The 26,852-nt window shown below is 42.7% G+C and overlaps 1 protein-coding gene and 1 non-coding gene across 2 annotated transcripts in view; one reads left to right on the forward strand and one right to left on the reverse strand.

Moving 5' to 3' along the window:
- Nucleotides 1-26,111, forward strand: part of LOC132587000 (arylacetamide deacetylase-like 4) — a 40,027-nt gene extending 13,916 nt beyond the window's left edge. Inside the window, exons 2-4 of the mRNA XM_060259179.1 lie at nucleotides 20,393-20,609; nucleotides 23,537-23,600; nucleotides 25,340-26,111. Coding sequence (XP_060115162.1) covers nucleotides 20,393-20,609; nucleotides 23,537-23,600; nucleotides 25,340-26,111 — 1,053 coding nt within the window. The remainder of the gene's footprint in view (nucleotides 1-20,392; nucleotides 20,610-23,536; nucleotides 23,601-25,339) is intronic.
- TRNAP-UGG (transfer RNA proline (anticodon UGG)) lies at nucleotides 18,795-18,874 on the reverse strand. Its single transcript has one exon. It is a non-coding gene; the product is annotated as a tRNA-Pro (tRNA).
- Nucleotides 26,112-26,852: the final 741 nt, after the last annotated feature.

Consider the following 26,852-nt stretch of genomic DNA (forward strand, 5'->3'; position numbering starts at 1 on the left):
GATCTAATTAGCCTGGGCTTTGAGAGAGCCAGTTTGGTTAAGTGTGCGGGCTCTTATCTGGGAGAACCAGGTTTGATTCCCCACTCCTCCACTTGCAGCTGCTGGAATGGCCTTGGGTTAGGCATAGCTATCGCAGGTGTTGTCCTTGAAAGGGCAGCTGCTGGAAGAGCCCTCTCAGCCCCACCCACCTCACAGGGTATCTGTTCTGGGGGGAAAAGATATAGGAGATTGTAAGCCGCTCTGAGTCTCTGATTCAGAGAGAAGGGTGGGGTATAAATCTGCAGTCTTCAGTCTTCTTCTTTAATTGGCTTAAACCCCTGAATAGTCAGTCAGTCAGTCAGTCAGTTTATTGCGGCTCTAGGCCAATCAACAACAACAACTCATCAATAACAGTACAACACAACACCAAGCCAAAATATAACACAACAATATAAAACTATGTACAACCATTAAAATAGTAATAAAATTATCTGACATAGGCAACACTTAACTAAGGGCACCTTCTTTCAAATACAAACAGCATTAAGTTTCTTCCTGTCAAGGTCGGCAACATATAGAAACTTAGCAAGATCCAGAGAAAGTTGATCACTCCCATCCCCTAAGAGGAAGTAAATGACTTGGGCCTGATTCAAAGATTTAGCTAGCATTAGATGGTTCCGCAGAAGTCTGTACCTTGCCTCTGTGTGGAAAAGACAGTTCAGAATGAGATGGGGAACCGTATCGACCTCCTCCAGCCTGAATAGAAATATGGGAATGCTGTTTTAATATGATGTCCTATTTCTTGGATTGCCCTGTAGAATTTGCATGATGAGACCGTCAGGTAAGTTACTCTTCAAAGGTGAAAGGATTAGCATTTTGGCCTAGGGGAAGATAGAACATGTTCTGACCCGGATGGCCCCGGCTAGCCTGATCTCATCAGCTCTCGGAAGCTAAACAGAGTCAGTCCTGGTTGGTCCTTGGATGGGAGGCCACTGAGGAAGTCCAGGGTCATGGCACAGAGCCAGGCAATGGCAAACCACCTCTGGACATCTCTTGGCTTGAAAACCTTACAGGGTGCCATAAGTCAGTTTTGGCTTGAAGGCTCTTTCTTTCTTTCTTTCTTTCTTTCTTTCTTTCTTTCTTTCTTTCTTTCTTTCTTTCTTTCTTTCTTTCTTTCTTTCTTTCTTTCTTTCTTTCTTTCTTTCTTTCTTTCTTTCTTTCTTTCTTCCTTCCTTCCTTCCTTCCTTCCTTCCTTCCTTCCTTCCTGGCTCAGGGGAGATAACAACATAGATTAAAACGATTAAAAATGTACAAACTAAAAACCATACAACAATATAATAAAATCCAACAATAAGATATAACAAAGGTGGCTACTTCCATAGGGCACATTCTACAATCAGTACAATTATTAGGCCAGAGATATAATAATAATAATAAGGAGATGGTGATAATTAGATAGCATAATTAGATAATTAGATATCCCTTATGTGATACAATATCGGTCTGGCTTTGGTCAGAGCTGGGATTAAAGAGTCTTGAGACTGCAGGTGGAAGAACAATGGGGTATAAAGAAATAAGGGCTTTTTTTGGTAGCAGGAACTCATTTGTATATTAGGCCACACACCCCGATGTGGCCAATCCTCCTGGAGCTCATGGTAGGCCCTGTACAAAGAGCCCTGTAAACTCTTGGAGGATTGGTTACATCAGGGGTGTGTGGCCTAATATGCAAAGGAGTTCCTGCTACAAAAAAAGCCCCGAAAGAAACTAACAAGCAGAAAGTACCATACCTGGATCTGTGCCTGTCTCTATAGAGGCTTCCTTTTGACAGCGATCCATTCATTCCTGACAATTACATGAGCTGTATTTTGGGAATCCTGGGTGGAGGAACACTACCATTTTGCGGACGCCCTGCTTAATCTGACAGTTTAGACTGCTTCTTTCAAACACGGATCACCTTATCTTTGGCATACATCTTGAAGCTCATTATGCAAAACAACGTGTTTCTTGCAATAATATTACCTTGACAGTCCTTCCCTACAGTAGAAGAGAGTTCCCAAGTTGAAGGCAAGACAGTTTTGTGATTCCTTGCTTGTGACATTAGCACAGGGGGCTGTTTTACAACTTGGAAAGTATTCAGGACTCAAAAGGGGTTTTGGCTTTAGAAGGGGGCTCAGTAGATTCATGGAGGAGAGGCCCATCAGTGGTAAGGTTGCCTATCCCAGGTGGGAAATGAGAAAAGCACAATGGAAACACGGTAAAGATATGCTACCAAAAAAAGTGTTAAAAATCAGTCACTTAGTAAAGTATAGAAAGTTGCATTTCATTTCATAGATGCCTAAACAGCAAACAAATTCCTACAGAAATATCAAAAAGTTAAAAAGAAAGTCCCATTAGCAATAGTCCATTCCACTGGGTGGCTCTGAAGAAGCTTTTCAATCTCCAGTGGGTGTGCAATTTGAATTTAGAGTTGCATCTATGAAATGAAATGCAATTTTCTATACTTTATTAAGTGACTGATTTTTTAACACAGTTGTTTTTTGGTAGCACAATCCCCAGGTGGGGGCAGGGGATCCCGTGGGTTGGAAGCCCTCCCCCCACTTCAGGGTCATCAGAAAGCGGGGGGGGGGGGAGGAATGTCTGCTGGACACGCCATTATTCCATATGGAGACTGATTCCCATAGGGTATAATGGAGAACTGATCTGTGGGTATCTGGGGCTCTGGAGGATGGCTGTTTTTTTTAGATAGAGGCACCACATTTGCAGCATAGAATCCGATGCCTCTCCTCAAAGCACCTCCAAGTTTCAAAAGGATTGGACCAAGGGATTCAATTCTATGAGCCTCAAAATGAGGTGCCCCTATCCTTCATTATTTTCAGTGGAGGGAAGGCAGTTAAAAGGTGTGCAGTCCCTTTAAATGTGATGGCCAGAACTCCCTTTGGAGTTCAATTCTGCTTGTCACAACCTTGTTCCTGGCTCCACCCCCAATGTCTCCTGGCTCCACCCCCAAAGTCCACAGATAGGTCTTGAATTGGACCTGGCAACCCTAATCTGTGGCTACTTGCCTTGGCAAAAAAAAAGGGAACATCCATATACAGAGGCAGGAAATTAATGGATACCAGTGCTTGGCACAGCATCAGCAGGACTGGTCCTCCATGCCCTGTTTGTTTGGCCCTCCAGGGTTATATATTGGCTCTGCTAGATTATTAGACAGACCATTGATCTAACCCAGCTGGGACCGTAATGTTCTTATGTTCTAGCTCCTGGATACTACTTGCAGGGCATTTCAAGGTTTATTAAGAGGATGCAAAAATGTGGTTAAACGAACCCAGTTTAAAGGCGTTTTAGACAGAGCAACTAAAACCAGGTCCCAGGTTCAATATCTGGAATCGCCAGTGTAAAGGCCCAGGCAGGAGGTGATGTGAAAGGGCTCAGCCTGAGACCCTGGAGAGCCACTGCCCAGTCTGAATCAACAGGATTGACCTTGATGGACCACAGGTTTGATTCAATACGACTGCTTCATGTGTCCATGTGACATCAATAGAGAAAGTCATGCAATAAAAAAAAACATGACCATCATGTAGCAATAAGCTATGCAACAGTCCACCCTCCTAATCACCTCATGGCTATCTAGCCGAAAGCTAATCCCTTTTACAGTGAAGCAGAGTTACGCCCTTTTAAATCTTTTTGACTTCACTGTGCCTCTAGCTGACTCTGCAACAAGTGATGGAGTTTATCTTTCCTCCTTTTGGAGCTTCATCTAGATCAGAGGTAGGGAACGTTGGCTCGCCAGATGTTTTTGGCCTACAACTCCCATCAGCCCCAGCCATTGGCCATGCTGGCTGGGGTTGATAGGAGTTGTAGGCAAAAAACATCTGGAGAGCCAACGTTCCCTACCCCTGATCTAGATGGATTACCACTTCCCCCCGGCTGCCAACATAGGATGAGAGGTTGGGTTGCCAAATCCACACAGGGAAACTCTTAGAAATTTGGGGATGTAACCCAGGGAGGACAGGGACCTTGGGGGGGGGGGGGGTATAATGCCAAGGAGTCCACCCTGCAAAACATCCATTTTCTCCTGGGGAACTGATCTCTGTCATCTGAAGATGAGCTGTGATTCCAGAGGTTCACCTGGAGGCTGGCATTCCTAGAAATATCTCCCAAAAGGAAAACCAAGGAAGAAAAAGAAAAATTGCAAGGTAGATAATAGAATCGGATAATTGCAAGGTAGATAATAGAATCAGAAAGAAGAAGACTGTAGATGTATACCTGACCCTTCTCTCTGCACCAGAGTCTCAGAGCAGCCTACAATCTCCTTTTGCCTTCCTCTCCCACAACAGACACCCTGTGAGGTGGGTGGGGCTGAGAGAGCTCTCCCAGAAGCTGCCCTTTCAAGGACAACTCCTAATGATAGCTATGGCTGACCCAAGGCCATTCCAGCAGCTGCAAATGGAGCAGTGGGGAATCAAACCCGGTTCTCCCAGATACGAGTCCAGGCACTTAACCACTACACCAAACTGGCTCTCTTAGCAGAGCAATCTAAGGGCGTTTTCGCACAGGGCTTACCCCGGAGTGACGTCCCTCTTCACCGTGCAGCGTCTGCGCGGATTTCGCACCAACTGCTCCGCAGAACCCGGAAGAGCCGCGAAGTGCCGTGGCTTTTGCGTCGCAAATGTAAACTGCCAAAAACCAACTTTATATTTGCAACGCAAAAGCTGCGGCTCTTCGCGGCTCTTCCGGGTTCTGCAGAGCAGTTGGTGCGAAATCCGCGCAGATGCTGCGCGGTGAAGAGGGACGTCGCTCCGGGGTAAGCCCTGTGCGAAAACGCCCTTAGAATACAAGCAGCAGAAAAAGGAAAAGACGGTGGACTTGGTTGGAGTCAGAATAGAAGTCTGAGAATTTTAGAGAAGAAAGTCTGTCCAAGTTGTGTACTGTTCTGTTCTTTTATGCCCATTTTTACTGATCAGAGGTTGCCCTGCCCACATGTAGGGGAGGGGACAGACTTTTCCAGCCAAGCCCAGGACCAAAATTTATTAACTATTTGCTTTTCCAGGATTGACTTGACTGGTAACTCTGAGAAAACTCCCATCCTGGTCCTTGATGTTGTCAGAAAAGGAACACTCTTAATTGTCTGTTCCTCCTTTGTCACAACACACATGTATATGAATGCCTTCTTGCCTCAGTCATATAAAGTCAGTCATATTCAACTTCAGCTCTGGAGTTGCACTTGAAAAACATACCAACTGTGCCAAACATAATGAGCCAATAACAATTTCCCCCCACTATGCTTTGGGTTGCAACCAATTTGCCTGCAGCAGAAGAGCTGGCTTTTCTTCCCTCTCCATTTGACAGACCCAAGAGAGGGGTGTGTGCTGTGGCAGAGAGTCAGTTTGGTGTACTGGTTAAGTGTGTGGACTCTTATCTTGATTCCCCACTCCTCCACTTGCACCTGCTGGAATGGCCTTTTTCAGCCATAGCTCTGGCTGAGGTTGTCCTTGAAAGGGCAGCTGCTGTGAGAGCCCTCTCAGCCCCACCCATCTCACAGGGTACCGTATGTGTTGTGGGGGGGAAATATATGGGAGATTGTAAGCTGCTCTGAGTCTCTGATTTGGAGAGAAGGACAGGGTATAAATCTGCAATTCTTCTTCTTAAGATGCAAGCCACTTTGTTGTTTTTCCCTAGTTTGGAGGCCCTCCCCCTGCTTCAGGGTAATCAAAAGTGGCGGGGGGGGGGAGAAGGAAATGTCTGCTGGGCACTCCATTATTCCCTATGGAGACTAATTCCCATAAGGTATAATGGAGAATTTATCTACGGGTATCTGGGGCTCTTGCGGGGGGGGGGGGTCTGTTTTTTGAGGTAGAGGCATCAATTTTTTTTTCCAAAATCATTCTTTTATTTCTTCAACATATAACAACTTACAGCATTAGCTAAACCAAAAAACCACCCCCCCCCCTACAAACTATATATACAGGAGGAGTGTGGATGTGGGCAAACATAGACAAGAGAAAAATAAATTTTCATATTTGGGATTGAAAACCAAAAGACATATTATAGGCTTGTATACACACCCACAGTTAGCCTGGTCATTTTCTCATCCCTCCAATTAATATTTCTTCATCCAGTTATAAAATTTTTCCCAGTTTTTAAAGGTGTCACATTTTGGCACCCCTTTCAACCGATTAGATAAAACATCCATTTCGGCGGCATGTAAGATTTTATCAATAATCTCCTCCTGAGATGGACAAGTTTCCTGTCTCCAATACCTAGCAAACAAGATTCTTGCTGCCGTTAGGATATAAATTGTTAGATACTCATCTTCCTGTGGGACCTCATTTCTTACCAGCGATAATAGCATCATCTCCGGTTTTAGTTGTATATTTATATTTAAAGTTTCCTTTAACAATCCATGAATTTTAATCCAGAATTTTTTTGCTACTTTGCACAACCACCAAATGTGATAATAAGTACTTATCTTTTCTCCACATTTCCAACACATAGGTGATATTTTTACATTAATTTTAGAAAGCTGTATCGGGGTAATATGCCATCAATGAAATAGTTTTAAAAAGTTCTCTCTATAATTAACTGGTTTGAGGATCTTGTAATTTATCTTCCAAAAAAGGGACCACTGATCTTAATTGACATTTCTTTCTAGGTTTTTGGCCCAACTAATCATAGTTAGTTTTACAATTTCATCTTCTAGCTTTATTTGGTTCAGATAATTGTACACCTTTTTGATTACCTTATTTTTATCCGTATAATGTATTTTATCGAAATCAAAATTATCTTTAGTAAACCCTCTTATTTTATCCTTATTGAATTTTGTCATAATCTGGTTCATCTCCCACCAGTGTTTCTTTAACCCAGCAGCTTCCAGATCTTCCTTCCCTTTCAATTTATCATTGTCATCCAATAAATCCTTGTATCTAATAGGCCTGTTAAAGTTCCATAATTGCGGTTGTATTGAAGCCTCCTCTGGTGATATCCACCTTGGTGTTTTATCATACAACTTCCTTTTTATCTTTATCCAAACGTCATATAACGCCCTGCGAATCAAATGGTTAGTGAAATATTTTTGGGGTTTCCCTATATACCATAGGTTGGCGTGCCACCCTGCCTGTAAATCACAGCCCTCTAAGGCTAAAATTCGTTTATTATCCAACGTGATCCAGTCTTTTAGCCAGAGTACTACACATGCAGTATGATAGATTTCCCAGTCAGGGAGACCTAGCCCACCGTTTTCTCGCTTATCTGTTAAGATCTTCCATTTGATCCTTGGCTTCTTTCCTTGCCAAACAAATGAGCGGATCAGTCGATCAATTTTAACGAATAGGGACCTCCTAACAGTGAAATTAATCATTTGAAATAAAAACATCATTTTTGGTAAAATATTCATTTTAGCCAACGCAATTCTTCCCATGAAAGATAGCTTCAGGTTACTCCACTTTTTCGTGTCCAGCTCGATCTCTTTTAGTAAGGGTATAAAGTTGTTATCATATATGTTACTACACTTATTTGTCATAGTTATGCCCAAATATTTAACTTTTTTCTCCACTTTAAGTTCCGTTTTTCTCTCCAGTTCACCAACATCTTGTGCTGTCATATTTTTGGTAATTATTTTTGATTTTTGTTTATTCATTTTTAGACCAGCCACTCTCCCATATTCCTCTAGTTCGTTTAACATCTCATCCACAGATTCTAGCGGATCCTGTAAAATTGTAACCATGTCATCCGCATAAGCTAAAACCTTATATTTTTCACCTTTGACCTTCAACCCGGTAATTTTGTTATTACTTCTAATAGCATTGTTTAGTATCTCCAAAGATAAAATAAATAGTAGCGGAGATAGAGGGCAGCCTTGTCTCGTCCCTTTCCCTAACTTAATCTCCTCTGTCAGATCCCCATTGAGAATTATTTTAGCTACTTGATCACTATAGATAGCTCGAATATTTTTTATAAAACCATCCCCAAAATCCATAAATCTTAAAAGTAAGAACATAAATTCCCAATTTAGATTATCGAAAGCTTTCTCAGCGTCTAGAAAGAATAACGCCACTTGTTTATCTCTGTGCAACTCATAATACTCTAGGATATCTGAGAGTATTTGAACATTGGTTCTCATGTATCTTTTTGGGAGAAAACCTGTTTGGTCTGAATGTATTATAGAGTTGAGAACCTTCTTTAATCGCTGTGCCAATATCGTGGCATATATTTTATAATCGACGTTGAGTAAAGAAATCGATCGATAGTTCTTAACATCATCTAAGTCTTTTTCCGTTTTGGGGATAAGAACAACATTTGCATATCTCCAAGAGTCTGGCAGATTTGCTGAGAGCCATACCTCATCAGTAAGCTTTTTGAATTGGTTTATAAGAACTTCTTTAAAAGCAATATAATACTCCGCCAATATACCATCTGGACCAGGCGCTTTGTTCTTCTTTAACTTCCTCCATGCTTCCTCTATCTCAAACGCCGAAAATGGGCTATTGAGAATCAATTTTTGTTCCTCCGTTAATTTTTGAGATATTTTATTCCGTAAATATTCTTCCTGTGATTCCCTATCTAACTCCACCGAGCTATATAATTTCTTATAAAAGTCACTAACTATTAACTTCATTTCCTCTAATAAGGATCTATGCTTTCCGTCTTTGTCTTTCATGACCTTTATGATCTTCTTTTCACGCTCTTTCCTGATCTTATATGCCAGCCATTTCCCTGGTTTATTAGCGTTCTCAAAATATTGTTGCTTGGTGTACTGTATTTTCCTCTCCATCTCATCTAGGAATACTAAGTGAATCTTATGCTGCAGAAGTTTAATTTCATTTTTAATTTCTTCCAGTGTTGGCCTCACCTTTAATTCCTTCTCTTTCCTTTTCAGTAATTCAGTCAGTTCTGTTAGAGTTTTATTATCTTCCCGTCTCTTGAAGGCATTGAAATTTATGACTAGCCCTCTAAAGTACGCTTTACTTGCGTCCCATACCATTCTATAAGAAATCTCATTCTGGGCATTTATCTTAAAAAAAGAATTTATCTCTCGATCTATATATTCAACAAACTTTTTATCATCCACTAAGCTCCGCTAAGCTCGCATTCATTTTCCAACCTATTTTCTTTTTCCCTCCTCTCATACATAACAAGATAGGATTGTGGTCCACTATAGTCCATGGGAGAATTTCCACCTCTTCAATTATTTTCATCGAACCTGCTGTTATCCATACCATATCAATGCGGGACCAAGAGGCGTGTCTATTAGAAAAAAATAATAATAATAATAATAATAATAATAATAATATTTTATTTTTATATCCCGCCCTCCCCGCTAGGCGGGCTCAGGGCGGCTAACAGACACGGGAGTCTCATGATTCACATTAAACAATAATAGACATGGGAGTCCCGTGATTCATAAAACATAACAACTTAAACATTAATTACAATAAATTATTTAAAATACATAAATACATATAAACATATAAGATATAAAAATAGGTGCTAAAATGATGTATTTAAGATGGCTGAGTGTCTATTCATTCATTAATCAGGTTCCGTCTTAGTTGCCACATGGTGACTCAAATGCTAACTGAAAAAGAAATGTTTTGCAAGCCCTGCGGAATTGGTTCAGGTCCCGCAGGGCTCGCACCATCTCTGGGAGATCGTTCCACCAGCGAGGGGCTATCACCGAGAAGGCCTGCTCCCTAGTGGCCTTCAACCTAACTTCTCTTGGCCCAGGGATTGTTAATAAGTTCTGAGAACCAGACCTCAGTGCTCTCCGGGGTACATATGGGGAGAGGCGGTCCTTTAGGTAGGCAGGTCCTCGGCCATATAGGGCTTTAAAGGTAATGACCAGCACCTTATAGCGAACACGGTAGACAACCGGCAGCCAGTGCAGATTGCGCAGCCCAGGCCGTGCAGGCTCCCACCGTGGTAGTCCCTCCAGCAGCCTGGCCGCCGCGTTCTGGACTACCTGGAGTCTCCGTGTTCGGTACAAGGGCAGCCCCATGTAGAGGGCATTGCAGTAGTCTAACCTCGAAGTGACCGTTGCGTGGATCACAGTTGCCAGGTCGGTGCGTTCCAGGAAGGGGGCCAACTGCCTCGCCCTCTTGAGATAGAAGAAGGCGGATCTAGCAGTGGCAGCTACTTGGGCCTCCATTGATAGGGAGGACTCCAGTAGCACCCCCAGGCTCTTGACTTTGCGCACCGGTACCAGTGGCACACCGTCAAAGGCCGGTAAAGTAGTCTCCCCTCCCGGTCCGCCGCGGCCCACGCAAAGGACCTCAGTCTTCGCCGGATTCAACTTCAGCCCGCTCAGCCTGAGCCAGTCAGCCACGGCTTGTAGTGCCCGGTCCAAATTTGCTGGGACATCACCAGCCCGGCCGTCCATCAATAGATAGAGCTGGGTGTCATCTGCATATTGATGGCAACCCAGCCCATACCTCCGTGCAATCTGGGCAAGGGGGCGCATAAAGATGTTAAACAGCATCGGGGAGAGGACTGCCCCCTGAGGCACTCCGCAATGGAGTGGATACCTCTGAGACAGTTCCCCCCCGATCGCCACCCTTTGTCCCCGACCCTCAAGAAAGGAGGAGAGCCACTGTAAGGCTAGCCCCCGAATTCCTGCGTCGGCGAGGCGGCGGGTCAGCAGCCGATGATCAACCATATCGAACGCCGCCGATAGGTCTAACAACAGCAATACTGCCGAGCCGCCTCGATCCAGTTGCCGTCCTCGATCCAGTGAAGTCCTTTTTGTCTGGATTTAATGTGCGCCAGACATCCACCAAAAGAAATTCATCGGCCATCCTATAAAAAATTTCTGGTAGCGTATTACTACCTGCTGAGCCTTGCTTTCTCTTACTGGTTCTGGGACTTCTATCTATTTCCGGACAAGTAACTGCATTAAAGTCCCCAATTAAACATAAATGTTCAAATTTACATGTACTTATTTCAGAATAAAGTTCTTTATAAAATATTACCTGCTTGTCATTAGGTGCATACACATTTACTAATAAAATTTTTTGTTTTTCTTTTGTTATTTCAGTACCTTGGAATCTAGCATCTTTAGCAGAGAATAATAATTCAGCCTGTAAGTCTTCCTTAATGTATGTTACTAAACCTCTTTTTTTCTTGTCTAATTCTGAGGTCATAATTGCTTTCCCCAGACCCTTCTCCAGTAGTCGAAATTCATCTTTTCTCCTAATATGGGTCTCTTGGAGACAAACAATATCAGCATTCAATTTTTTTATTTGTAGGAATACACGCTATCTTTTCTGTGGCGAGTTTAAACCATTAACGTTCAAAGATAGGATCTTCAATTGATTAATCATGCTATATTATAAAGGTCCTAACGATCGCCTTGTTGGATTTTTTTCTTCTTCTGAAGTCTTGTTTCTCTTTGGGTCAAATCTTCTTCTTGTGGGGTCTCCCCTTCTTCTTGATCGTTCAAGTGAAGTAGGTCCCCTAATTCCGTAGGATCCCTCTGACCCGACTTATCCTCCGTCTCCTTCAAATCCCTACGTCCTGTCTTTATGGGCCAGTGTCTGGCTTGATTTCTAAGAAAATCCTCTAGTTTAAAAATAGAGTCGATCCTGTACCTGCTATTTGCATATGTAAACAGCAGATCTTCAGGAATCAACCACCTATATGTTATCCCTTTTTCTTGTAGTAAGACTGCCAATTTCATATAATCTTTTCTCTTAGATCTTATTAGCCAGGGGATTTCTTTCATAACTTTAATTTTAGTTCCCTTAATCATAAACGGTTGTTCTCTAACTTCTCGCCATACTCTCTCTTTCATACCCTTCTGAACAAATTTTAAATGAACCTCTCTAGGTAAACCATTATTTTTAGCATATTGAGTATATACTCTATAAACAAAATCTATTTCCTTTTCCAACTCATCCTTTTTAATATCCAATATATCTGTCAGTGCCTCCATTATTATCTTAATTAGATTCTCATTTTTCTCCTCTGGAATATTGAGAAGTCTGAGAATATATTCCGCTTGACCCATCTCAATTTGCGCTATTTTCCCCGTAAATTCTTCTTGTTTTTGCTCCACTTCTCCTACCCGCTTTTCTGTTAGTTTGAGTTTGTCTTCAATCGACTTTGTAATCTTGACTACCTCTGATATATCTTTCTTAGTATCTATAAACTTATTATCCAGTCCTTCCATCTTATCCGCTAGTCCCTCCATCTGGGAAGTTAAGATTGACTGCATCTGATCAAGAACTTCCAGGAAGGATTGCTGTATATCTTTGAGAGCATCTTGTGGTATACCCACACCCACTGATTTTGGTTGTCCTGGAGACAGTTTCGACTTAGCTTGCTGGGACATTTTCATAACCCCAACAAATAATTTAAAGTTATTAGAGAACCTATCGTCTCCTTTTAGCCACTTGGCGCTTGACTTTACAAAGAAAAGAAAAGAAAAAAAGAAAAGACTGCAAAAACAAGTGGAGAGAAGCACCACCGGGGTGGATCTTATCTAGTCTAGAACCACCTACTTAAAATCTTGGCTCTTAAGACTTATAATTTGCTTATAAATTGCTTAGATTTACACCTTTAGAGCCCACCACCCTTTTTTCTGGTCAGCTCCAATTATATCTTAGTCAAATTAGTACAAGAACCCCCTAAAAGTTCCCTTTCTTCTACATATACTGTATTAGAGTCCAGTATTAAGGGGAAAAAAAAACTATACAGGAACAACAAAAAAGATAAGATAAAATGCAAACCCCGGAGTCCCACGAGATCAAAAGTTCTGCCAGACCCAGTCTTTGCTGATGAAGCTTGGGATGAGGCTTGGGTCGTCCCACGCTAGTTCCGCTTCTTCCTCTACTTCCGCCGGCCGCAAATCGCCACACACGGTCTGGCTCTTATTCCAGTCAGAGCAGTCACACCCACCGGAAGTTCAGCTCTTATATCAGCCACCGAGTGCTAACATCTTTTACTCTCTGTTAATCCAATACTTCACTTTCATTCCATCACTCCATCCCTCCTCTCGAGTCAGATCCGCCTTATATACAGTCGTCCTGCTCTTCCCCTTTCAATCACAGTTTAGAGGCAATTGAGGGCAGTCAGACGACTTGCGGACATCTTACGGCCTTGCAAAGACAGTCCCCGCACCACACCGCAGAAGATTTGGGCTCTCTCCACTCCCTCCACACCACTCAGAAATGCACCTTTCAATCCTCCTCCTCTGGTTTCACCAGAGGGAGAACACGCCCGACGAGCCTGGGAGTGGCCAGAATGGGTCCAGAATGGGTGCCGACAATGACTCGAGAATAAAAAAAAAAAAAAGCATGAACAAAATGAAAAGAAAACGCTGATCGCTGAAGTATTTCCTACCCCCCCTCCACCATCCACCTCCGTGCTCCAGAAGGCAGGGGCTAACTCGTCAAACGATGCCACTCGGCTCCGGGACTACAAGGTAACGGGTAGGCCGACTGGGCTCAGACGCTCCCTGCCACCGCCCCTCGCCCCTTCTGTGTGCTTTGACCTCTCGACTGAGGTTTGCACGGACCCAGGGGTCCCCCGAAAAGCCTTTGTTCAGCCCGCCTTCGCTCTCGAGCTCGAAGACGCTGCCGCACCACCCCGCCGCTAAACCAGAAGTCCCCGCAGCTGCCCTTTGAGGCATTAAATTTTCAGCATAGGATCTGGTGCCTCTTCCCAAAAGACCCTCCAAGTTTTAAAAAGATTGGACCAGGGAGTCTAATTCTGTGAGTCTCAAAAGAAGGTGCCCCCATCCTTCATTATTTCCAATGGAGGGAAGGCATTTAAAAAGTGTGCAGTGGTCCCTTTAAGTGTGATGGCCAGAACTCCCTTGGGAGTTCAGTTGTGCTTGTCAGAACCTTGCTCCTGGGTCCAGATATTTCTTTAACTTGGCAACCCTATCAACAATATATTGTCATGAACAGATGATACACATCTAAGAGAGGTCTGGCTTGGGTTTACAGAGAAGCAGTCACTTGGCTGGAACTTGGGTTCTCTGTTCTGATCAGTGTTCCCTCTAAGCTGAGTTAGCATGAGCAAGCTCACAGATTTTTAGCCTCCAGCTCACACATTTTTGTCTTAGCTCAGGAAGGATGACCTCAATGCACAATAATTTATGCAGTAGCTCACAACTTTAATACCGGCAGTAGCTCACATAGTAGAATTTTTGCTCACAAGACTCTGCAGCTTAGAGAGAGCATTGGTTCTGATACTTATGAACTGTGATCGATTCCCCTATATGCACAATTACTATTTGTATGAATTTTTAGATTACAAAATTGTTTGTAGTGGTTTTTGAATATAATATATAATGTAATAGCGGTTTTTGTAGTATTGAAGTTTATTGTCCCGGAGGTTTCTCCTTCCTTTTCCAACCACCTGGAGACTAGCAACTCTACTTTCTCTGGACTCCTAAGATCAAATGTTTTGGCTACTTCTCCTTATGAAAGATGGTCTTGGTGCATGAAATTTGGGCCTATAGAGATTAAACTCAGGATTCTTCCAGATAATCAGGCCTGACATATTTGGGTTTCAGGGACCAGGTTTGGGGTCTGAGCTAACATCTGACGCAAGCTATACACATGGCAGAACAAGACCATCTTTATTTATGGGTATTTATGGGTTAATATACTTTATTTGTAGCCTGCCATTCTCGCTGACACTCAGGGTGTCAGCGAAGATGCAACACTGCAATCTGACACAATTATGCAAGCAACGTATAATGCAACAGGTCTACAATTAAAGAATTAGAAAAGAAAATTGTCTCAAGGCAACTTACATTATGAACAATGCAGAAAGTGGAATGGCAAAGGTGTGAAGCAATGGCATAGAAGCAAGATGATTCCGAATAAATAAAAATAATAACTGTGTGTTGCCAAGTTGCGACAGAATCATTACAAAAAAAGAGCCTTGTGAGCTCTTGGAGGATTGGCTACTCCACAGGCCTAATATGCAAAGGAGTATTTCCAGAACTCATTGTTCATGCATCTGTAAAGGTTCTGTGGGAGATGAAATGAGAGTTATATAAGTAATGTGCAAAGTGTTTTCAAACATCAGCACGTGTGAGTTCATGTATTTATGAATACACTAAGTATTTTGTATAAGTGTGTGAGTGCATAGTCTTTTGCAGCATTCATGGCTGTGTACCCTTTTGGGGTTGTGTTGGTTGCAACTGTTAACACAGCTGTTTCTTTCGTTTGGATTGCAATCCCAACCAGGCCTGCATGAATCACGTGGGGCGACCGGCTCTTGTTTCTAATGAGCCCCAAAAGAAGGTGCCCCTATCCTTCATTATTTCCTGTGGAATGAAGGAATTGAAAAGGTGTGCTGTCCCTTTAAATGTGATGGCCAGAACTCCCTTTGGAGTTCGATTATGCTTGTCACAGCCTTGATCTTGGCTCCACCCCTAATGTCTCCTGGCTCCACCCCCAAAGTATCCTGGCTCCACCCCCAAAGTCCCCAGATATTTCTTGAATTGGACTTGGCAACCCTATCTTTGTGATGGGTCGCAAAATGTGCGACTGCAAGAAAAAAAAGGCAAATGCTATCCTGGGGTTTGTTAGGAAAGGGATTGAAAACAAATCAGCCAGTATCAGAATGCTCCTGCATAAATTAATGGTGAAGCCTCATTTGGAATACAGTGTACTGTTCTGGTCACTGTACCTCAGAAAAGATATTAAAGTATTCAAAAAAGTGCAGAAAAGGGCAACTAAAATGATTAAAGGGTTGGAACACATTCTTATGAAGAGAGGTTAAAAAGGTTATGGCTTTTTAGCTTAGAGAAACGATGGTTGAGGGGCAGTGATAACTTTACAAAAAAATTCGTGTGATAGAGAAGGTAGAGAAAGAAGTATTTTTCTCCTTTCCTCACAATACAAGAGCTCATGCACTCAATGGAATGAATGAGTGGTAGGTTTAGAACAGATAAAAGGAACTATTTCTTCACCCACTGAGCGATTAATATGTGGAATTCACTGCCGCAGGAAGTGGTGAAGCATTGACGGCTTCAAGAGGAGACTGGATAACCATATGGAACAGAGGTCTATGAGTGGCTACTAGCCACAAGGTATAGATCTGGGATGACCAAACTGCAACTTGGGAGCCACATGTGGCTCTTTCACACATATTGTGTGGCTCTCGAAACCCCCATTGTCCAGGTTGGAGAAGGCATTTGTCTCTTCAAATCACTTCTCCAAGCCAGCCAGTAGCTTGGAGAATGCATTTAACTTCCTACCCCCCCCCCATCTATTTTCCTTCCTTCCTTCCTTCCTTCCTTCCTTCCTTCCTTCCTTCCTTCCTTCCTTCCTTGGCTCTCAAAGAACTGAAAGCTAATTTGGTGTAGTGGTTAAGTGCATGGACACTTATCTGGGAGAACCGGGTTTGATTCCCCATTCCTCCACTTGCAGCTGCTGGAATGGGCTGACCCAAGGGCATTCCAGCAGCTGCAAGTGGAGGAGTGGGGAATCAAAGCTTTTGTAGGAGTTGTCCTTGAAAGGGCAGCTGCTGTAAGAGCTCTCTCAGCCCCACCTATCTCACACGGTGCCTGTTGTGGGGGGGAAAGGTAAAGGAGATTGTGACCACTCTGACACTCTGAGATTCAGAGTATAGGGTGGGATATAAATTCAATATCATCATCATCAATCATCATCCATTCATGTCTTGCAGCTCTCAAATATCTGACATTTATTCTATGTGGCTTTTACATTAAGCAAGTTTGGCCTCCCCTGGTATAGATGGGACACTCTGTATGGGGCAATGATTCTCTGTATTCTTGCTTCTTGGAGGGCAAAAGTAGGAGGGTTTCTTGAGTCTGGACTTACTGGTGGACCCACTGATGGCTCCTGGGTTTTGGCCACTGTGTGACACTGACTGGATGGGCCATTGGCCTGAACCAACATGGCTTCTCTTATATTCTTAAAATGACTTAGAATATGGTTGGTTCAGCATAGACACTGGTCTGAGACCATCCAGTGATGTTCCCTGGCAAAGGAGGTATTTAAACCTGGGTCTCTCCATTCCTACTCTGACTCTCTAACCACTGTACTAGACTAGTTTTTTTCTACAGCAAATTAATATAAGAAGAAGACCGTAGATCTATAGCTTGCCCTTCTCTCTGAATCAAAGTCTCAGAGCGGCTTACAGTCTCCTTTATCTTCTTCCCCCACAAAAAATACCCTGTGAGGTGGATGGGGCTGAGAAAGCTCTCCCAGAAGCTGCCCTTTCAAGGACAATTCTGCGAGAGCTATGGCTGACCCAAGGCCATTCCAACAGCTGCAAGTGGAGGAGTGGGGAATCAAACCCAGTTCTCCCAGATAAGAGTCTACACACTTAACCACTGCATCAAACAAGGAACCCATATCTTTTCTGCTTAACCCATACCTTTTTGCTTAATCAGTCACATTTGGGCACTTACAGGGCAACCCTGGAATGGGCACATTAAGTGGTAAAGAATGGTGGAGGGCGAAACTACTTAGGGCTGCCAAGTCTAGAAAAACAAAACAGCATGGCCCTTTCTCTGACAACTGACGGAGAAGCAAAACTAGCTTTGGCCTGACTGGGTGTTTTGTTTTTTCCTGCGCTGGTTGGCAGCCTTTGCTATTGGTAATCTTGGTCCTGCCCTAGAAGATTGTGAGAGAGTAGGAGACGTGTAATTATCCCCAAAATGGAATGAAACCGACAGGATTGATCCCTTTGTTTTTAGCATCTACTCCTTATCCTGATTGGTATATTAGAATAATGGACAAACAATTGGATTATGCCCGGCTAATCTTTTGGAAATAGGTTTACATAACGCCAAATCTTTGGTACACCAACGCTTGACTGCCATTGAGGTTCAAACCGATGAAGCGCTCTTACCCAGCATGCATAGCAAGTTAAAATCTTGGCCTGGATTTGCTGCCGCCCCATATTTATCTAACGTCACTTATGAAAAGTATAGGTGGGCCTTTTCCAGGGTGCATTTGGATGCCCTCCCCTCTAATGTATTGCAAGGAAGGTTCCTTCGCTGGCCTATCCTCCAACGATGCTGCATATGCTCAGAAAAGGAAGTTGAAACTGTCACTCGCATTTTTTTACATTGTGAGCTCTATTCCCGAGAGAGACATCAGTTAATATTTCCATTACTCTGCATTTAAACCTCTGGATAATTATCTGAAATTTGCAGATGTCGTGCTACTGAAATACTTATTGGAAGATACTAAGAAGTCTGTAACTCAAGCAGTAGCAAAACAATGGTTTTTTGCCATAAGTAAGCGGATGACCCCCCCCCCCCCGCCAAAGTAGAGCTGGTTAATAATGCCATTTTAAAGGTTTAACATTGGTGGAATTTGAATATGAGAATGCTTTTATGTAGTCAGAAACTGTGGTCTGTGACTATGGGATTATGTAGATTGTTATTGCTGGTCAATTGACCATAGTAAATTAGAACTGAATTGGAATTAGGCTTTGTGGAGAAATACCAAATTAGGAGATTGCACAGGTTAGGGATTGACTAACGTTGAATAGGTGAGTCCAGGCAGCCCACAGCCAGTGTCCAGCTGCCAAGACCTGGCCGTTTCCCCTTGCTCTTTGTCTAAGGAGTTCAGGCAGACAGTTCTTTGCTTCCTCAGCCACATCACCCTAGGATTGCCAACTTCCTCTTGCCCACCACTGGAGGATGGGGGGGGTATTGTTGTCAGGTCCAGGTTGGATCAAAGCAGGAACATATGAACATATGAAGCTGCCTTATACTGAATCAGACCTTTGGTCCATCAAAGTCAGTATTGTCTTCTCAGACTGGCAGCGGCTCTCCAGGGTCTCAAGTGGAGGTTTTTCACACCTATTTGCCTGGACCCTTTTTTGGAGATGCCAGGGATTGAACCTGGGACCTTCTGCTTCCAAAGCAGATGCTCTACCACTGAGCATTGTCCCTCCCCAAGCTTCAAGTCGACCACCTGCACGTCGGGACTCCTTCCTTCCCGCATCTTTTCAAAATGGAACAATTGAAGGACCAAGGTACAAGACAGTTAAGATGCTGCTTAAGAAGGGAACATGAAACCCTTAGAGAGATACTGAGTAGAGGAGATGATCTGGAAAAAAACCCAAAAGAAACAATGACAACATCAAAAACACATGAAGCAGTAGAGATCAAGGGTTGATCTCCATGGAAACACCAAGCAGAAGATGCCATAAGAACCAAGGGTCCATCTCTGTGAAGATCTCCAGCACTAACACTGGGAAAGGTCTGAAGCAGGGCTTTTTTGTGTGGCAGGAACTCCTTTGCATATTAAGTCACACCCCTCTTATATAGCCCATCCTCCAAGAGCTTACAAGGCTCTTCTTACAGGGCCTACTGTAAGCTCTTGGAGGATGGGCTACATAAGAGGAGTGTGGCCTAATACGCAAATGAGTTCCTGCTTAAAAAAAAAAACGCCCTGGTCTTGGAGACTCATGGTAGTGGGGCCCCAGATCTCAAAAAAGGCATTGTCCAGCACAAGAAGAAAAAGATATTGGATTTATATCCCGCCCCCCACTCTGAAGAGTCTGAGTGGTTCATAATCTCCTTTACCTTCCTCCCCCACAACAGATACCCTGTGAGGTGGGTGGGGCTGGAGAGGGCTCTCACAGCAGCTGCCCTTTCAAGGACAACCTCTGCCAGAGCTATAGCTGACCCAAGGCCATGATAATAATAATAATAATAATAATACTTTTTATTTGTATCCCGCCCTCCCCGCAAGGGCAGGCTCAGGGCGGCTCACAACATACGAATACAATACAATAAAATCATACATAGTAATTACACTTATAATTGTAAAATCAACATAAATCCATTTACAAATTGTATTAAAATTAATTATGGTGCTATAACTTAGATCTTTGATCTGCTAGCAGGTGCAAGTGGAGGAGTGGGGAATCAAACCTGGTTCTCCCAGATAAGAGTCCGCACACTTAATCACTACACCAAACTGGCTCTCCATGGAAAGAATGGAAAGCATTCAGTCCTTTCCCCTGCCAGTGTTCTGGGAGGACCTGGCAACCCTGTGGCCAGAAGTTTGAAAGACTATGATGGGGAAGGGATGTAGTGAAGATCTAGGAATGGTGGAATATGAATATTTTAATAAATAAATATTGGGGAATGATTTTGGATGGTCACTAGCAGGGCTTTTTTTGTAGCAGGAGCTCCTTTGCATATTAGGCCACACACCCCGGATGTAGCCAATCCTCCAAGAGCTTTGATGTTGTTGTTGTTCAGTTGCACAGTCGAGTCCGACTCGGGGTGTGTGTGGCCTAATCTGCAAAGGAGCTCCTGCTACAAAAAAAGCCCTGGTCACTAGGTGAAGAGACCATAGAAACCATATTGGAATCGGATAACTGTTGTAATTGTGAATCTGAGGTTGTTGTCGTTGTTTTAAGCCTAAATGTTCAGTATCCATCTTCTTTTCTTTCTTGAAACAAGGGGAAGATTTGCGAATTTTTGGGCATCTGCAGGCAGCTTGATGTCATTCGCTTCGCAATAAGTTTCAAGAAGTCCAAATTGGATCCAAGTCTCTTTGCCAAAGACCTACTTTTCGATGGAGTTCCTGTCCGAGTTTACCAGCCTAAGGCGCCATCTGCTGGCAGGAGGAAAGGAATGCTTCTCTTCCATGGGGGAGCTGGTATGGCTGGAACTATTGGTAAGAGTTCCATTTTGAAAAGGTGCTGATCCCTTCAGCTTTTTGCTTCTTCCCAGGACCCACGCAGTCCAGTGTGGATGGACATTTTGACATGAACAGGGTCCTCCCAATCCAAATGTCTCACAGGTGTGATCATTGTCCTTCCCCCTTCTGTGTGTCCTTCTCCAATCCTGGATGTATTAAGTTCAAGTTCATATGGTGGGCATATTTTCAAGTTTATGGGGATTTGAATTAGTTTCGGGGCTTTTTTTGAGCAGGAACAGACAGGAATGCAGCCCCAGCTGGCTTGGTGTCAGAGGGTGTGCCCTAACACGTAAATGAGTTCCTGCTGGGCTTTTTGGACAAAAATGCAACTCGCAAAACAATGGTGATGTCAGGGGCTGTGGCCTAATATGCAAATTAGTTCCTGTTGGGCTATTTCTTAAAAAAGTCTTTACAAAGCACAGACCCCAATCAAGGCGTTTTCCACTGAGGCTGTAATTTCAAATATTTGAAGTCAGAAAAATCCTGCTTACATTTTTAAAGTATTTGTAATCCTAATCTCTCTGGTTCCCAGTTTCTGAAGGACTTGCTCCTGCAGTATTAACAGAATCATAAACCATTTTAAAATGAGCATCTTCCCTCCTCCTTTCTAAAAAGCTTTATGATGCCAAAGGTGTGGCCTAATATGCAAATAAGTTCCTACTGGGCTTTTCCTACAAAATAAGCCCTGGTCAGTTTCATGTTTCCCATTTTATTTTGGGGCTAGTAGACAATGTATTTAAGAAATTGCAAGTCTACTGTTCGAGGCGGCTTTAGTACAAATGAGGAATTAAAAAAAAATACAAGGGCAGGGGGAAGAAAGAATCCTATGTGGAAACGGGAATGCAGTTGAATGTTGCATTCCTGTTGGTCAGATTCTGATATCCCTGTTTTTGATTTTGCTTCTATATTATACAAATAGGGTTGCCAGCTCCACGCTGGGAAATGCCTGGAGATTTGGGAGGGGGTGGAGCTGGAGGAGGGCAGGGTTTGGGGAGGGGAGGGACTTCAATGGGGTACAATACCATGGAATCTAACTTCAGAAATAGGGTAGCCAATCCCCAGGTGCGGGCGGGGGATCCCCCGGTTTTGAGGCCCTCCCCCTGCTTCAGGGTCATCAGAAAGCGGGGGGAGGGGAGGGAAATGTCTGCTGGAAACTCTATTATTCCCTATGGAAATTTATTCCCATAGAAAATCATGGAGAATTGATCCGCAGGTATCTGGGGCTCTGGGGGGGGGCTGTTTTTTGGGGTAGAGGCACCACATTTTCAGTATAGCATCTAGTGCCTCTCCCCAAAGTACCCCCCAAGTTTCAAAAAGATTGGGCCAGGGGGTCCAATTCTATGATCCCCAAAAGAAGGTGCCCCTATCCTTCATTATTTCCTATGGAAGGACGAATTGTGTGTGCCGTCCCTTTAAATGTGATGGCCGGAACTCCATTTGGAGTTCAATTATGCTTGTCACAGCCTTGATCTTGGCTCCACCCCTAATGTCTCCTGACTCCACCCCCAAAGTCTCCCGGCTCCACCCCCAAAGTCCCCAGATATTTCTTGAATTGGACTTGGCAACCCTATTCAGAAAACAGCCATTTTCTCATTCTTCTCCTCCAATTTGCATTAAGAAAATAGCCATTTTCTCCAGGTGAACAGATCTCTGTCACCAGGAGATGAATTATAATCCCAGGAGATCCCCAGTCACCACTGGATATCCAAGCCCCTTTCAACTGCCTCTAGGCTGTGGGGGCCAAGGTGGTCCAGAGAGCTATATTAAGTATTAGGCATACAATAGGCAGTGATAGATAAGTAGGGTAACAAGGGTGACGGGTCACAGGGTGCTGGATGAGTTGATAATTGTGAACTACGCAATTTTTGTTTGTTTAACTGTTAAATTTTTATTGTTATTATGGATCTGCTACATATACTAAACTCAATAAATGATAAATATTAAAAAAAAAACTGCCAAATGCTGAAATTTTCTTGTAAAATGCCTGCATTTTAAATATTATTTCTATATCAGGCACTCTGCATTTCATATTATACACACAAAAGAATCTAATTCTCAAAATCTCTACAATTAAGCAGAATTTTTTAAAAAGAAAAGTACATCACCATAATAAACCCAGGCCTTGGTTTAAATGAATCAATAAATAAACTTGGTCATTCAGGGCTTTTTCTGAGCAGGAATGCACAGGAACGCAGTTCTGGCTGACTTGGCATCAGGGAGCAGAAATATTTATTGTTTATAGCCAAAGGCCATCACAATAGAAAATTAAGAACAATTATTAAAAAAAAGACTAAAAGCATCATAAAAATATTGAGTTGCAGAAATGCAATCACCATTAGGCTCAACCATAGTAAATCTAATTAATTACAAATATTAATATGTGATAAAATTATGAACACCTAAAATAAAACCAGTTAGTCATAAGATTTATTTACTGAAATGGCAATCTTGGCCCTAATTTTTTTTTGCAGCCAGGGCAAAGAGTGGCACTTTGTAGGTAACAAATGGATTAGTATCAGTATCGCTTTGGCAGCACATATACTAAAATTGGCTTGCAAAACAATGGCGATGTCAGGGGGTGTGGCCTAATATGCAAACAAGTTCCTGCTGGTCTATTTCTTTTAAAAAAGCTTTTGTCAAGCACAGACCCAAATCAAGCTGTTTTTCACAGAGGTTGTAATTTCAAATATTTGAAGTCAGAAAAATCCTGTTTACATTTTTAAAGTATTTGTAATCCTAATCTCTGGTCCTCTGTTTCTGAAGGACTTGCTCCTACAATATTAACAGAATCATTAGCCATTTTAAAATGAAACAAGCATCTTCTCCCCTTCCCTGGTCTAAAAAGCTTTATGATGCTAAAGGTGTTTTCTAAATTCCTGTTCCAAAATGTTTCTTTCTTTTAGATTTCTATCAAAACATTTGCAATATAATTGCCAAGAAGGCTGATGTAGTGCTTGTATCTGTCGGGTAAGTATCAATAAACACAAATCCACATTTGCATACACAATGGAACAACGGTCAAATTCAGTGGCACTTTTAAGATCAACAAAAATTTATTCAAAGTATGAGCTTCCATGTGCACATGCACACACATTCATTAATTCATTCGTCCATCCATCCATCCATTCATTCATCAATTCATTCATTCATGTGATTTATATTTCGCCCATTCCTGCTAAGACTTCCTCAGTTACATTGAAATGGAAGTTAAGTTTACCTATCATCCATCCATCCATCCATCCATCCATCCATCCATCCATCCATCCATCATCTCTCTCTCTCTCTCTCTCTATCTTTCCACCCACCCACATGCCTCTACATAAGGGAACAACAAATTAGCATACAGCTTAATGAAGACGTTTTGATATATGCAAAGATTAAGCAGCAATAATAAGCTAAGTTTATATGTTTTGATTTAATTATGGGTGGAAAACCAGTGAAGCAATAAATATGTCAAAGTAGGAGACAAATATGTAAAACTATTTTTCTTAATTATTAAAAGTAATTGAGACTCTGTTTATATGACCTATAAACTTAGCTTGTTACTGCTATTTAGTCTTTGAGGGTGTCAAAAGATCTTCATTACATTGTAAGCTAACTTGCTGTTTATATATATGAATTGTTAACCTCCATTCCAGTGTGTCTGAGTAAGCGTGCCTGCAGATGAAAGCTCATGCCTTGATTAAAACTTAATTGGTCTTAAAGGTGCCACTGGACTCTTCTACTGCTTCAGACTGACATGGCTATCTACCTGGATCTAACAATGGAACAAAATGGCACCTTTAAGTTTAATTCCGGGTATAAGCTTCCATGTGCATGCACACTTCTCCAGATTTGCCTACACAAATGTTCATAATGCCAGTTCGATTTGTGGATGGATTTGTTGACCAAAAGAAAAGGAGATTCAAAACAGTCCACATTGAACATGTGCATAAGGCACCCCTGTGTGAATGTGCTTGCTTTTCTATTATCTGTCTATCTGCCATCTATCTATCTATCTATCTATCTATCTATCTATCTATCTATCTATCTATCTATCTATCTATCTATCTATCTATCTATCTATCTGTCTGTCTGTCTGTCTGTCTGTCTGTCTGTCTGTCTGTCTGTCTGTCTGTCTGTCCATCCGTCATCTGTCCATCTGTCATCTGTCTGACCATCCATCATCCATCTATCTGTCTATCTGTCCATCATCTATCTATCTGTCTGTCTGTCCGTCCGTCCGTCTGTCATCTATCAGAAGCACATCAGGAGAACTGATTAGCTGTTCAGCACAAAAATCTCCACTGTAGAATTGATGATCAGTTGTGTGTACCCTAGAAAATATTTTAAACAATATGTTCCTTTTCAAAAGCGTCCTGTTAAACAGATCTTCTGCCTGAAATGTTGAAGAGTTGCTATTAGAATTGCCCGTGACCTCACTTCCTGATATTTTGCAGTTGGCTCCGCCTCTTGTGGCAGCCGGTTTATGATTTTACCCCCCATCCAGTGTCAGAATTCCAAAGGTGCCATTGGGTCAAAAAAGGTCAGAGACCCCTGGTCTGGCCTCTGCACCTTTCCCCCCCCCCTTTTTCTGTCTGTCTGTCCATCCACCATCCAGCCCATGCATTTGTCAGCTTCCCACTTGGCATCAAATCATCCATCCAATTTGATTCAAGAAGGAATCAAGTCAGCTGATCCTCTGCTTCTTTGTTATGGCTTTCTAGCTATGGGTTGTCTCCTGAGCACCGGTATCCCAGCCAGTACAAGCAATGCCTGGCAGCTACCGTACACTTCCTGAAAAATGCGGAGGCCTATGGAGTAGATCCTTCCCAAGTCATCATCTTTGGAGACAGTGCAGGAGGCAATTTCACTTCTGTTGTAGCTCAACAACTGACAAAGAGGCCAGACCTCCCCAAGCTACGGGCTCAAGCACTGATCTATGGTGGCGTCCAAGCGATGGACTTCAACTTGCCTTCTCATGTACAGAATGCTTCTATGCCGCTCTTGACCCGGGAAGACCTATTGCACTTTGGCCTGCAGTATTTTGTAAAGGACCCGGCTCTGAAAGTCGAGCTCCTGAAAGGCACTCATGTGCCAGACGATTATAGATTGAAATACCGAAAGTGGGTGAATGCCAATAACATTCCCGAGAGATTTAGGCATGGTTACCAAGAGGTGCCGTTTGCTCCTTACAAGCCCGAGATTTACAAGCAGGTGCCAGAGCTGATGGAAGAAACTTTTTCTTCCATTTTTGCTGAAGACCACATCATCAAGCAGCTCCCAGAAACGCTCATTGTGACCTGCCAATACGACGTCTTTCGAGATGACAACCTGTTGTACAAGAAACGGTTGGAGGACTGCGGGGTGAAAGTCAAATGGTTCCATGCTGAAATGGGGTTTCACGGGGCAATGAACTTTTGCGATGCAGGCATTTTCAGATTTCCGTCTGGGGTGGAAATTGTGGACAGCATTATAGACTTCGTCAAAAGTCTGTGAGAGGTTTCCTCGTTACGCTTTGTGACAGGCAACAGTCCATGCCAGGCCTTGTATTTTTTAAAATTTATTTAGCAGATTTATTTCGCAGATTTCTATTCCGCCGTTTTGCATAGGCAGGCTCAGGGTGGATTACAGACATAATAAATGACAATTAAAAGCCAGCTAAAATAATAATAAAACAATATCGAGACAAAACAATAAGATAAAATACAACATAGGCGGTGTGGGCACATATATATATATATATATATATATATATATATATATATATATATATATATATATATATATATATATATATATATAGACAGGCCTCAGATTCAGTGGGAGCTCACAGGAGCGCAACTCCTGAACCTTTCTGAGAGTTCCACCTCCTCCGTCTGAGAGTTCCACCTCCTTGTCCATTGAATAGTAGGTGCATCTGTATAACAATCCCTGGATGAGCTCCACCACCAATTTTCCTACAAAATGACCATTGTGTATGTATGTGTGTGTATATATATATGTATATGTATATATCTCAGCCCAAGATATAATAGTCCAGAGATAGGGTTGTACATGAAGATAGGGTTGCCAGGCTCAGCATGGCGGATGTGACCTGGCAGAAATGCATCTTGTGCCAGGCCCTGATTCACTCATCAAGGGCACAGTGCCCCCTTATCACAGGGATCTAGGGATAGATTGTCAGCTGGAGGCAGGGCTGGTTACAGTTATTGCGGGCCATGGTGGGGGGGAAACCCC

Source organism: Heteronotia binoei, chromosome 18, assembly GCF_032191835.1.
Source record: "Heteronotia binoei isolate CCM8104 ecotype False Entrance Well chromosome 18, APGP_CSIRO_Hbin_v1, whole genome shotgun sequence".
NCBI lineage: Eukaryota > Metazoa > Chordata > Lepidosauria > Squamata > Gekkonidae > Heteronotia > Heteronotia binoei.